This window comes from Poecilia latipinna, unplaced genomic scaffold, assembly GCF_001443285.1.
Source record: "Poecilia latipinna isolate Pla-1442-1.1 unplaced genomic scaffold, P_latipinna-1.0 Scaffold21, whole genome shotgun sequence".
Lineage (NCBI taxonomy): Eukaryota > Metazoa > Chordata > Actinopteri > Cyprinodontiformes > Poeciliidae > Poecilia > Poecilia latipinna.
In genome coordinates this window covers 255,116-268,875 of record NW_015112637.1, presented here as the reverse complement: position 1 = coordinate 268,875, position 13,760 = coordinate 255,116, and the positions used below count along the sequence as shown (strand labels likewise).

Here is a 13,760-nt window from a genome sequence, read left to right as displayed (position 1 = left end):
GTGTTTGGAACTAAACACCTCAGGATTAGATTCATTTTTCTCTTTAATTTTAGTCAGCCTCATTTTAATACCAAAGTCCTGCAAACCAATGCATGTTTTTATCTGTTCCTGAGCACATTGAGCTTATGCTAATGTCCTCAGGAGAGGATAGAAGTAACTAGAACATTTGACTTTAAAATGCGAAAAATAAATCACAAGTAAAACCCACGAAAAGCGTGTCTGCTTTCTACAGTAGACATCAGGACAGAGTCGTCAAATTAAACGATTGTTTGCTCAGTGAAAACAGACAGTAAACGCCTCTTCTCCACATCATTTGCATTGTTTTCTGTTCTTATTGAGATGTTTCCCTCAAGGGGACTTGAAACTAATTTCAAATGCAAATGTTTTCAAAGGCTGTTTTGCTGATTGGAGAGCAAGGAACAGCCAAGACCGTCATGATCAAAGGCTACATGTCAAATTATGACCCTGAGAGCCACATTGGAAAAAGTCTCAACTTCTCTTCTGCTACTACGCCTCTCATGTTCCAGGTAAAGATCTTCAAAGTAGTCTTCAACAGCTTAACAGAAATATAACTTACTGCTTCATTACGTTTTCATTTTCTAGAATAAAAAACAACAAAAAAAAACAACAACTTTGCTTTTGTGTCAGCTCTCGCCTTCATTTGTGTCTTCGTCTTTAGTAGCATTCCCTAGTAACCTTGGCTTGTTTTGTAGAGAACGGTTGAGAGCTTCGTGGACAAGAGGATGGGGACGACCTATGGTCCTCCTGCTGGGAAGAAAATGTCAATATTCATAGATGATATCAACATGCCTGTCATCAATGAATGGGGAGACCAGGTTAGCAATCAGTCCCGAAATGGCTCTATCCAAACATTTCATCTTCATGATGATAAAGTTTGAATTTGTAATAACATCATCTTTGCTTTTTTTTGTACCTAGGTGACCAATGAGATTGTCAGACAGCTGATGGAGCAGAATGGCTTCTTCAACCTGGAGAAGCCGGGAGAGTTCACCAATATTGTTGACGTTCAGTTCCTGGCAGCCATGATTCATCCAGGAGGAGGGCGCAATGACATTCCACAGAGGCTGAAAAGGCAGTTCTCTGTCTTTAACTGCACACTTCCCTCCAATGCCTCCATCGATAAGATATTTGGTTAGTAAAACGGTGTGAAAAGCATCAGCGATGTCATTTCAAAATGATTTATGTTCAGATTTTTTTTTTGACACCGTAATAAAGTGATGTAAAAAAAAAAAAAAAGAGTTGGGGTCTAATGCATTCTAGATCCTGTGTCTTTGAAAAGAATGTATAATAATACCACAATCGGTTCCCTCATTGCACAGGTGTGATTGGCGAGGGCTACTTCTGCGCTCGGCGAGAGTTCAGCGACGAGGTTCAGAGCACTGTGCATCGCTTGGTGTCTCTAACCCGACGTCTCTGGCAGATCACAAAGCTTAAGATGCTTCCGACTCCTGCAAAGTTTCACTACATCTTCAATCTGAGAGACCTGTCCAGGGTATGGCAGGGGATGCTTACAACTACCGCTGAGGTAGTCAGCTCGGTCCAGGTGAGGTGGATTTTATGTTGCGTCTTCCTAGCTGTTCTTTTTAACTATTAGATTTTTATATCATGTTTAGATGTAAAGTATATTCATCATGCCCCTGTGCAAAGGTTTGATTTATTCAGAAGTATGTGAAAAATAACTATTTTAAGTCTCCTTTAAAGATATAGAGTGGCAGTAAAACAGCATGATATACTATTAGATGAAATATTCACAATACTAGAGAGATATACGAGCGTCTCTTGGTAGAGATGGATTAAACGGAAATAAGAAATATCTGCATTTAAAATTCAGTTCTTGCTGAGGTGGCCCACTCTACATTAGTATGTGGCCTTACTGAATAATTGAACACAGTCAAATTTATACTCTAGCTCAGACTGTCCTACATCCCTGCTGTGGCTCCCAGCCAAACTCAGATTGCTCTGGGGCAAAACTCATAACATTCAGTCAACAAAACAAACCAACCAGAATATAGGGGCTGGTACTTGTTTCTAAGTTAATATACAAACTCATTTTGGACTAAAGGAGTTCCTTCCTTTCAAAGACATGTCCCAGTTTGACTTTGCTCCTATTTTTTATTGTTTTTGCAGTTGATTTGAGTAATCTTTGCTATCCTTCTGTCTTCACGGAAAACAATAATTTCCCAGGTGTTGCTGGCTCTGTGGAAGCACGAGTGCAAACGTGTGATAGCTGATAGATTCACAATGCCTGATGACGTGGAGTGGTTTGACCAAGCTCTGGCAAAGCTGGTGGGAGACGAGCTGGGGGAGGAGCTCAGGAATACGGTGGATTTTGGAGTAGACAGATACTTTGTCGACTTCTTAAGAGATGCACCAGAAGCTACAGGTACCGATGAAGCATGAATACGTGCCATTATTCTTTTAGGGGATATTTCCCATATTCTCTCTTTGACATTTAATTGTATTATTGTGAAACTATTTTCTCACAGGGGAGGAACCAGAAGATTCAGACTTTGATTTACCCAAGGTGTATGAGCCTATTGAGTCATTTGAGAGTTTAAAGGAGCGTCTAAATATGTTCCTGTGTCATTATAATGAGAGCATCAGGGGTACCGGCATGGACATGGTCTTCTTTCAGGATGCGATGACACATCTGATCAAGGTACATTATCAACCGTTATGTGGTGAACATAGTCATACATAGATCATTGCTCTTTTTGCACAATTTCAAACACTGTCAAAACGTGACCCCTACAGCATCATTTAAACCTGTATATTTTACGTAAAGGCTAATTTATAGCTACAATGAGGAACTTTGTGTTGTGTACAAAGGTTAGTTGTTTATATTAAGAGCAGGTTTGATGTAAGACCTGTTAAACAGCTGTGAGGCTTAACATGAATTCCCTTTATTTTTTTAATTTTCCTTTATTTACTTAAAGGCAAAATGCTTGCGGAGGTCAGAAATTACATATTAGGGATTAGCATGAGTAAATTAGCATGAGTAAATAGCTAACCCTTATAAATGAAATGAGCAGTATAACTGTAAACATCCTAGAGAACATTGAAACTTTCCCCAACTCTCAGATTTTTAAATGTAGCCTGTTCATGACATGCAGTTTAAAAGCTTAAAGAATCAAGCAAAGCTATTTTGCTGTAACAAATTTGGCTTTCCTGTTACCCACTTTTGTCTCTCTTCTTGCTTAAGGGGCATAGCAAGCCCATGTCTCTGCTATACCCTTTTTTCCCTTATGCTTCTTTTTTATTATTATTCTTTTTTATTATTATTATTATTTTTTTTTTTTTACATTTTTGAATGTTTCACTGATGCTACAAATTTCCAAAAGGATCTCATATACGGGCTCAGTACATTTGTACCAATGTGATATACAATCATGTTCAATAAGTTAGAATATGCACACTGATGACGGTTGTTTGTCAGAATAAAAATACCTTTTGAAAACAGCAGCGTGTTCCGGTATTAAACACACTGTCTTTAACCCCACATTCCTGTAATAAAAAAAAAAACAGTTTTTTTATTGGTCTGAAGTAATGTTATAATCTTGTGAGAAATTAAATGTCTTGGTTTTCATTAGTTGTAATATAATAATTATATTTTTCCGATTATAGGAAGAATTTCTCAAATAGACTGTGTAATGCGTTTCACTGAGTGAATTGAGTTACTGAAATAAATTAACTCATCAATGATATTTTAACTTATTGAATATGACTTTACTTGCATGTCATCTTTATTTTGCATGTTTACATATGGTTTATGTGTGCAGGTATCAAGAATAATTCGGACACCAGGAGGTAATGCCTTGTTGGTGGGTGTTGGAGGTTCTGGCAAACAGAGCCTGATCAGGTTGGCCTCATTCATAGCCGGATACAAAACCTTCCAGATAACCCTCACACGGTAACGCTCGCACTCATTACCACAATTTCAGTATTCATTTCCAACATCTGTGGCATGAGAAAGTTGAAAAATCTGTTTTGTCTGAGGTAACTTCTGACTTTAGCTTTTCAATCATGATAAAAACAATTGAAATCTGTTTATTTATTGTAGCTCTTTGCATCCCTTATCCTTCTTCATCTACTGTTGGAACTTATTTATGAGAAAAAGAACAACCTTATATTTTATTAACTTTTTTCCCCCTGTTCTCAATAAGTATTGTATTATTTTTTATCTCACTCTCTTTGTTACTGTCCGCGGCTGTCAAAGGTTTTTCCACATGTTCCCTGTGGGCACTTGTGGTCATCATGTTTCCCTCTGGCTAAGTCTCTAACTGGGTTTGGTGGTTGCTATTAATATGAATGAGCCTTTTTTTTCCTCCTCTTGACTTGCCAAAGTATCTCCAGGGGAAACAGGCACTTCAGCTGCATGTTTACTTTATTTATTTATATTCTTCTGCTTACTCTTTTCTCTAGCATACAAAAGACCCGTACACATTTATTTAGTCTGGTAAAGTGGAATCTGTTTTAAATGGAAAATTTATTTAGCTTTTTGCGTCTTTAAATTATGAGTCTGTTAATTCTTCAGAACAGTTTGCTCTTGATTATTTCTTATGACAGCTTTGAGTGGCAGACAGTTTAATGTCATGGCAATGTTGTTTTGCACTCATGTTAATTATAAAGTCCGCTTCGAAGGTGTTATACACAAGGATACGTTAAAGAAACACTTGTGGTTCTCCCACTCACCCACCAACAAAGGATTATACATTGACAAAAAATAAGTTAAAATGAACTGAGCAACACAAATTAAGTTAGTAATTATGTAAATGAAAAATGTTTTTACATACCGTGTCAATAAATGTTTCAAATACAAAGTAGTAAGTACAACAATTATCATCAATTATCACAAATATCATCTTGTTTTTCCTCTGTTTTACTTTGTAAATTCCAAACTACTAAAAGGGTTACATTTTCTGTGCAAAAAGTATTTGGAAAATGCAACTTTCTTTTGTAGGTATTTTTCAATATTTTTCTAAATGTCTGTGTGTCATAAACCGAATAGAAAAAAAAGTGCCATGTTTTTGCTTGTCACTCCTTTTGATGCTCGTCTATGCACCAGTAGAGAAATATTTTTTTTAACAAGCAATAATTTTACTCCAGTAGTCCCTAAGGCACGGACAACCAACTAGTAATAAAAGCTGAAATTTGAGGTTTCCTCACTTTTTTTTTATATGAAATGAATTTGAAGAAGTCTGCTGCAAGCCCCGTCTTCTGAAATTTTGACTAACAAAAGGTTTGCATTTGCTTAAATGTTGCAGCTCCTATAACACCACTAACTTGCTGGATGATCTAAAAAACTTGTACAAAACAGCTGGTCAGCAGGGGAAAGGTGTCAGCTTCATCTTTACCGACAACGAAATCAAAGATGAGTCCTATCTGGAGTACATGAACAACGTCTTATCATCTGGAGAGGTTGGAATCACAAACATGAAACGCTCAATGTTTTCCTTCACCACCAATAATTTTCCCAACCACTTGGACTTTTCTATCATTTCAATTAGCTTTTTTTCTTCATATGTTCTGTACTGTTCGTTTGATTCCTGTTCATAACTTTGTTGAGTTAAGATGCTCCGCTTGCCTCTCCACGATAGCACAAGAGTCCTTATTTTCTTCCTTCTTCTTCTCTTTGACTCTTTCTCTGCCTCCTTTTCTGAATTGCAATTTGAGCAGCATATGCTTTAACAGGGGAGGTAAATTGAAGTGGGGACCAAGGAATAGGAGGGATTGTGACTGGGCACAGTTTTATCAATAACAGGTTTGTGTTTTGTGGAGAGTTGACTGTGTTGCACAGATTCTTGGGAGATAAGAAACTAAATGGAAAAATAAGCTCCATTTGAGAGAGCGGTCAACCAGGTCAGACAGAGACAACCCCGTCGCACGTCTCTCCTGACGGCTTACAATTGTGGACATAATGCTTGAAATTAGCATGTCATTTTGGAATTGCACTGCCCAATTTATCAATTTTTAAAAAATTTAAACAATGTTGCTTTTTGGAGGTTCTCTGGGTAAATGGGAACAATTATTTGCTTTGAGAAGGTGAATACATTATCCTAATTTCAGTCTTTTTTTAATGTAATAAGTTGAAATGCATCCTGTAGTTAAATAGAACAAAACAAAAAATGTCCCTTTTCATGCACATGAATTTTTTTTAAGATTAGATGAACAATTAGTACAATTCTGCAATAGAGATATGGACTTGCATTATTACTAATTTAATAAAACAAGTGTATATTTTTTTATCTTTAGGTGTCCAATTTGTTCGCTCGTGATGAGATGGATGAAATCCTCAGTGACCTCATTCCTGTTATGCGGCGAGAGTTTCCAAAGCGACCACTGACCAATGAAAACCTGTACGAGTACTTCATGTCACGGGTCCGTCACAATCTCCATGTTGTTTTGTGCTTTTCGCCCGTTGGAGAAAAGTTTCGCAACAGGGCATTGAAGTTTCCAGCACTGATATCTGGCTGCACCATGGACTGGTTTAGCCGCTGGCCAAAAGATGCTCTTGTTGCAGGTACGTCACAAGGGCGACGTCTCATTACGGTGTGAATGGATGTCATTTGTTGGTAGCATTTGTTGGCTTAAATATACATAGTGTTTCATTGTATTCGCTGCTTTGAACATGCTGGTATGTTTATGATTTCTAAAACTTACTGAGCTTTGACTTTATGTCAAAGCTTTCTAAATATTTGGACCACTCGTCAATATTTGTTTTTCAGAATTTAAAGTAATCTCTATGCAGGAGCCTATCATTTTCAAAGAGAATGAACAAGTACCACCAACGCTGGCGAACCCCTTTGTAAAATGGTAAATAAATAAAATGAATAAAATCTATAAAAGAAACTGAAGTTTATGGGGACAGTGTAAGTAAAGTGAAGGTGAAGTTTATAAGTTGGAGTTTGACTGTCAGCCTTTAGAAGCATTTTAAGATTAGAGTAAGGATGATACTGGATATTAGCATGCAGACGTCGCATTGATCCTTACCACCAAATCTAAGGTGCAATAAAAACAGAAACATTTGACAGCTTTGGGGAACGACTAACGACCAATTACACCAACTTTTGTGTCACATTTTAAATCTTCTTTCTGTAAATTATTGACTCACTCAAATCCAGCTCTGCTGATACGTCAAACGACGGGGGGGAAAAAGTCAATAATTGAAACTCATCCCAGCTGTTAGACCCAGCCCGTCTTAAAGTTTGAATTTTGGAGCTACATTTATGTGTTGGCATGTCAGCTTTGGATTATTCCTTTTTATGTTTTATTTTGACTGATTCACACTTTTTTTTCCATATGCATTCTGCCATTCAGTTTCAGAGCACTTCTTGTCTGCGTATGATATTGAGTGCTCAACGCAGATCAAACACCAGGTAGTCCAGTGCATGGGCTCCTTCCAGGACGGTGTTGCAGAAAAGTGTGTGGAGTATTTTCAGAGGTACAGCATTTCAACACACTGGATGTTTAAGCTTGGAACCTTACATGACATAAAAAAGCACATTAAACATATAACAATAATTTTGTTATTCTAGTCCTTTCTCCCAAAGGACTAGAATAGTTGACGTAAGAGTGCATGAAGAGATGACTGTAATTTTTGGCTTACAATTGAGTTTTTTTTTTTTTTTTTTTTTTTAAGATAATATAATATGCTAGTTTTTTAACTGTGCATTCAAGCTGAAGAAGATGCTTAATAGGTAAATTAAAAATTTGAGATTTGCGACTTCTTAACATGTCATAAATTTATTCTAATGCGATCTTAACTCAACCTAGATACCGGCGATCCACCCATGTCACACCCAAGTCCTATCTGTCCTTCGTTCAAGGCTATAAGACGATCTATAAGGAGAAGAGATCTGAAGTCCAGACACTGGCCAACAGGTAAAGAGTAAAGAATAAATGAAATATGGTGTTAATAAAGTGCCCATGCATGATAACAAATGTGATCTATGTGTAACCTCAAGCAATAACAACAATTCTTGTTTACTTTTATCATAATTCAGTTATAACTTATTTCACTACTGTAGTCATACGTAAACTAATTTTGAGCTTATTTTAAACTGCAATCATTTCCAGTGTAATATTCAACACGATAGGGTCAAATTGTGAGTTAGAAATTAATTTTTTTCTGGTAAATCATGCTCATTTACCAGATCTTATTTCATGCTTAATTTTGTTTAAAAACCAAATGAAGTGCATCAAGTACTGAAAGAGATTCCACACACGAAAGCAACATGAAATGTTTTCTTTAACGATTATTTCCCAAGAACCTCTGAGATTTATTGGCAGCTGCTGAAGGGCGCTACCTTGACATTAAAATTCTGACTCATGACACAAAAGATGAAACACACGTGTAATGCCCAAGTATTTCAATTACCTGGTGCTAAACAGAGATTGATTCAAACAGGAAGTCATTCGGGTCAGCTTAAAGCTTTACAACTACTTTACAAATGCAATCATTTGTCCTGATTTTCAGATTCATACTAGATGGGCTTCCGTCCACACCACCGTAACCTTCATGCCACAAATTTTCAGAATTTGCATTAAATCTGAATGATTGTTTTTACTGTGTAGGATGAACACTGGCCTGAAAAAGCTGAAAGAGGCATCAGAATCAGTAGCAGCTCTGAGCAAGGAGCTGGAGGTGAAAGAAAAAGAGCTACAGGTTGCCAATGACAAGGCCGATACGGTAAGCAGATTCGTTTCGCCTACATCTGAGTGGTTTCTGTTTTAGGTTCTTAAAGACGTATTTTTTCTGACAGCTGGAAGAGAACCTATGAATTCATTTCCATTTTTTAAGTAAATATTTACTTTGGGAAATTCAGTTTGTACCCTATGTGCTTGTGCATGCTTTATCGGTGATAAAATCCAAAATATGTGTCTGTGTTAATGGAAAAATAATAAACCTGTGTTGTTTTTTGTCTCTCTCTTGTTCTTTTTTTAAATAATATTTTAAAAAAAACAAACACTTCAGCATAACATAAAGTTCCGGTCAGAAATCTCCCTAATCTCATCATCTTATAAAAATCAGGTTGTTTAGCTTTTAAATATTTAGTTTTTTAACAAGACATTTTTCCAAGTTGGAATTCTGATGCCACATTAAACTTTAATGAATTTTTAAAACCAGAAGATGGTACCCAGTTACAACAGATGTAAACCTCTCAGAGGAAATGCAGACATTTAAGAGTATGCTCTAAGATTAAAGCTTTTGTGTGGCGTGATTCTGCTGAAAGGTTTGCAACAATCCATGTTTAATCAGGATAGCTTGATTTGTGTCTTGGCTTGTAACTTTAACCATGTTCCACACATTATTTTAAACGTGTGTGTTAGTCAGTTATGGTGCGAGATTTCATTTTCGCCCTGCTGTGTGGTCAAAAGTGAACACTGGCGATACTCATGGACATGACTCATTTTTCTTCCAGGTTCTCAAAGAGGTGACTGTAAAAGCCCAGGCGGCAGAGCGGGTAAAGGTCGAAGTACAGAAAGTGAAGGACAAGGCTCAAGCCATTGTGGACAGCATCTCAGCTGACAAGGCCATTGCTGAGGAGAAGCTGGAAGCCGCACGGCCAGCTCTGGAGGAAGCAGAGGCTGCACTACAGGCATGGCACTCATAACAGTTAATATGCAGTATGCAATTACCAGGTTTTACCTAGCTTTTTTTTTTTTTTCATGGGGGGACTGATTTAATTTTGGTTTTGTGTATGTGAATAAAGTCCAGACTCAAATTGTTCTAAATGCTAACACAGATTAGTTTCAGTCTGCAGACTGCACAACAAAACAGTTGAAGATAATGATTATTTGTTTTGGATCCAAAGGGCTGCACAATAGATAATGACCTGGCAATCATAGAAGGTGATAGCACTCACACATTATTACACGGTTATTTTTTTTACCCCCCCACATTGTTCTTAATAATAAAGCATCTGGCATTCATGAATGCCTGAACTACGTGTGACACGTTGCGTCAAACTAAAACAGATGAGACTCTTGGGTATTAATAATCGATGCCATGGTCCTGCAAATCACAAAGCAAGTCGGTGTATAAAATTTGAGGCTTGTCCGCTGGCAAAAATAAATAAATGAGCAAGATGTGCTTTTCCAAGGAAATGAAAATGACAAACACTGCAAACCATTTCCTTTCAAGATAACTATTGCCATGTGCTGTATATTCTGTTGGAACAACAGATTTTTATAGACAAATGTGTCCTCCAGTGTAGTAAACCTCTGCCAACTTGTTTATTTCTGCAGTATTTGATTTTATTCCATTTCTGCCTAGACTTGAGATTAAGCCTCTGAGCCTTCTAAATGGCAGTGGCAAAAGCTCAGTGTTTCGCCAATATATCAGTTGTATATTATAGGGAGCTCAAAGATGTAATGTAGAAAAATAGTTGTTTTTTGTTTTGTTTTTGTTTTTTTAATGATAGTTTTTCTTTTGAGTAGATTCCCTAACGTGCCTGAAAGTCTGTGTTGGGAAATCATATGTTGCTTTTACTTGAAGATGCTGAAGAAATTGTCAAGAGAATAAGATAAAGAGAGCTTAAGTTGTGTTCTCAAAAGAGTGTTATGCTTTGAAAGTTTTGAGTAAAGAATTTGGCAAAAACATCCAAACAAGTAATTACCTCCACTGCAATTTTATGAAATGTATAGAGATAAAAAAAACAAACTGCAATTATAGTGATTTATTTAATGGGAGAGAAGAAAAAAGTTCTGCGTTGCACCAGGTTTTAAAATTGATGAAATGCGCATAAGCCACAATACATCACACTCTAAAAACATAGGTTATTTAATGTAATGGTCAGGAAAAAAAACTATAAATATTCCAAGAATAAAATGTTTGATCTATTCATACCTTATGATGGTGAGAGTTGCTGTAGAAAGATATATCGCATGATTTTTTTTTGTATCTCTCCATGAGTTTACCCTGATTCCTCTTTAAAACCCCCATCATTAATGGTTTTTGAATAGGTTGAGTCTGTCTTTTGGCTGTGATGATGCTTCATTTGTCAATGTGTTTTCATATTGTTTTTTGACTTATTTAATCTGTTTTCGGATCGTTATCTGCATTCAGGTCCAACTCATGAATTCCACCTCATTCCTGTCACGTTCAGAGAAAGCCTGGCGAAGCATGAGGGCAATGGCTTTCTGGCTACATTGTCCAACAGCATAAACTATGTAGCTTAAAGCTCATTTAAATGCAGATACATTACCAGATGAAATAGGGAAGCACCATTAATTTAGGTGCCTTTACATTGTAGTAAGAACTGCAAGTGAGGATAAGAGTTTCAGTCGAAATGTTATCCATCTTTTTCTGCCCCGTTTATATAAAAACATATCTTGGATGTTTCCTTTATCTTTTCAAACTTAGACAATCAAGCCATCAGATATCGCCACTGTACGGACACTTGGACGGCCTCCCCACCTCATCATGCGCATCATGGACTGTGTGCTGCTACTCTTCCAGAGGAGGGTCAATAGCGTGAAGGTCGATCCGGAGAAAAACTGCATCACTCCCTCCTGGCAGGAGTCTCTAAAACTCATGACAGCTGGAAACTTCCTAGGCAGCTTGCAGGTGCACTTTTAAAATTACATTGTGTAGATGTAAAAAAAAAAAAAAAAAAACATAAAATTTGCGCAGATGTGATTTTAGAGATAAGTTGTGGGTTTAATGAATCATGTATCCTGTTTTCTGTTCTGTCTCTTACATTTCTTGCTGTAAGCAGAAGGTCCAGATTTGTTTTTCTGTCCCAATCAAAACCATCCTACATCATAATATCCCACCTCCATTTTTTTTTTCTAACATCTTTGTTTCCTTTGAAGCAATTCCCCAAAGACACCATTAATGAAGAAACGGTGGAGCTGCTGCAGCCCTATTTTGATATGCCTGACTACAACATTGAAACAGCCAAGAGGGTGTGTGGTAATGTTGCTGGCCTCGCCTCCTGGACCAAAGCCATGGCCTCCTTCTTCTCCATCAACAAGGAAGTTTTACCCTTGAAGGTAATGTACGTGAGGTAAATCACGTTTATTGATGCTGCAGAAATTAAAACGATATTTTCAGACAAATCAACGTCTTAAAGAAGCAGACGTCACCACAATTTTAGGAGGTTTGGGGTAACCTCCTAAAATTGTATTAATAAAATAGTGAATACTTTCCTAAAAAATGTATTCACGTAACAGCTGGACCGATGCTCCTTGGGCAATGTTTGAGGCATTCTATGAATAAGACACAATTTCTTTTTTTTTTTTTTTTTTTTTTTTTTTTTTTTTTTTTTTTTTTTCATTTTGCACAGGAGAACCTCAGGCTACATTAACTACACACTTTCATGATTTATTGTACAATCTGGGGAGCAATCAGTCTGGGTAATAAAACTTTTAAGATGTCATTCTCAGAAAGAGACATTATGGGAATGAAAGAATGAAAAATAGAGTAAATGGAGCACTTATTTAGATATTTATAAACACAAAAAGGCCTGGATATTGAGTTGAATGTCAAACATCATGGCATCAAATAATATAAAAAATCCAAACAGGGTTAATTTCAGCCATCGCTGCAAAACCAAAGTAAAATGAGTTTTCCATTAAAGTGATCACTTAAAATCCTATGATTAAGACTAACATTTCAGTGCATTCACATGAATTGTATTTTTTATGTATTATTTATGAGTCTACAAAGACTCCGTTTAGATGTTAATGTTATCCACGCGACTAAACTTGATTGAAATGGATAGAAATGAAATTGACACATTAGGCCGGACAAAGTCTGCACTTTATGACATGGAAGCAAGGCCTCTATGAGTCAAGCGTGGGTTCAGAAGATTCTTCAAATAGCCATTGGGAGATTGAGCAGACATGTTCAGCTTTTCTTAAAAATGACTCTTTTTTTTTTTTTTTCTTCTATTAACTCATCAGTTCCCCTAGCGTTACATTGTTCAACTGATCAATAGCGACGCTGCACGTGTTGCCGTGAAACTCACCAAAATCTTGAAGTGCATAAAAACCCCTATTTATCGTCACGGTACCAGATCACGTTGACCTATTAGAAATTTCAAAAACCTTTTATATTCCGTCTCACTTAACAGTGAATCAGACACGTTGTGCTTCACGTTTAAAACGTTGTCAGATGAAGCATGACAGTGACTGCAGCTGGACCTGAATGAATCATGCAATGTGAAGACACACACAGACACACATGTTGCAAACAGTTACTTTTATTAAAAAGTTAACAAAACAACCTGCAGGTAAACTCACGCAGGCCACTACAGAGTTTGACCGGGCAGTCGGAGCATGAATGAGGAAACCACAGTTGTTGCTCAGACACTTTTAATTTCCAACTCCTAACTCTTTCTTCCTACATAACATAATTAGATACACCGAGTGACTTGTGTGTTCATCCAAGTGAACACACCAACCTATCTAGCATAACTCACCAATTAACAGATGTTTCCGCCAACTGCTTTAACTCTGTGATTTTACACAGAAATCCCACTGAGCCACACTCCCTGGTGGTCTCCTATTTTTATCAGCAGCAGTGTGATAAAACCACAACCAGCAGCAGAGTACAGCAGGAAACAGGACACATGATTAACGGATAAACACGTAGAAAGGAGGAAAAGAGGCTCTTGTTGATATCAAACAATCTAAGCTTACTCAAGAAAACCATTTTGCTTTTGACCTCGTAGCGTTTGCATTGTTGAAATAAAAAAAATAAAATATATATATATATATATATATATATATAT

General features: G+C 36.9%; 1 protein-coding gene across 1 annotated transcript in view; it reads left to right on the top strand.

The window, feature by feature from the left end:
* The window catches only part of dnah5 (dynein, axonemal, heavy chain 5), a 93,308-nt gene that overhangs the window by 46,977 nt on the left and 32,571 nt on the right, over positions 1-13,760 (top strand). Inside the window, exons 53-67 of the mRNA XM_015035576.1 lie at positions 393-527; positions 714-836; positions 939-1,152; positions 1,341-1,564; positions 2,206-2,404; positions 2,508-2,680; positions 3,801-3,931; positions 5,286-5,439; positions 6,274-6,541; positions 7,339-7,462; positions 7,795-7,902; positions 8,596-8,710; positions 9,444-9,620; positions 11,387-11,590; positions 11,839-12,018. Of these exons, the coding sequence (XP_014891062.1) occupies positions 393-527; positions 714-836; positions 939-1,152; positions 1,341-1,564; positions 2,206-2,404; positions 2,508-2,680; positions 3,801-3,931; positions 5,286-5,439; positions 6,274-6,541; positions 7,339-7,462; positions 7,795-7,902; positions 8,596-8,710; positions 9,444-9,620; positions 11,387-11,590; positions 11,839-12,018 (2,529 nt within the window). The remainder of the gene's footprint in view (positions 1-392; positions 528-713; positions 837-938; positions 1,153-1,340; positions 1,565-2,205; positions 2,405-2,507; positions 2,681-3,800; positions 3,932-5,285; positions 5,440-6,273; positions 6,542-7,338; positions 7,463-7,794; positions 7,903-8,595; positions 8,711-9,443; positions 9,621-11,386; positions 11,591-11,838; positions 12,019-13,760) is intronic.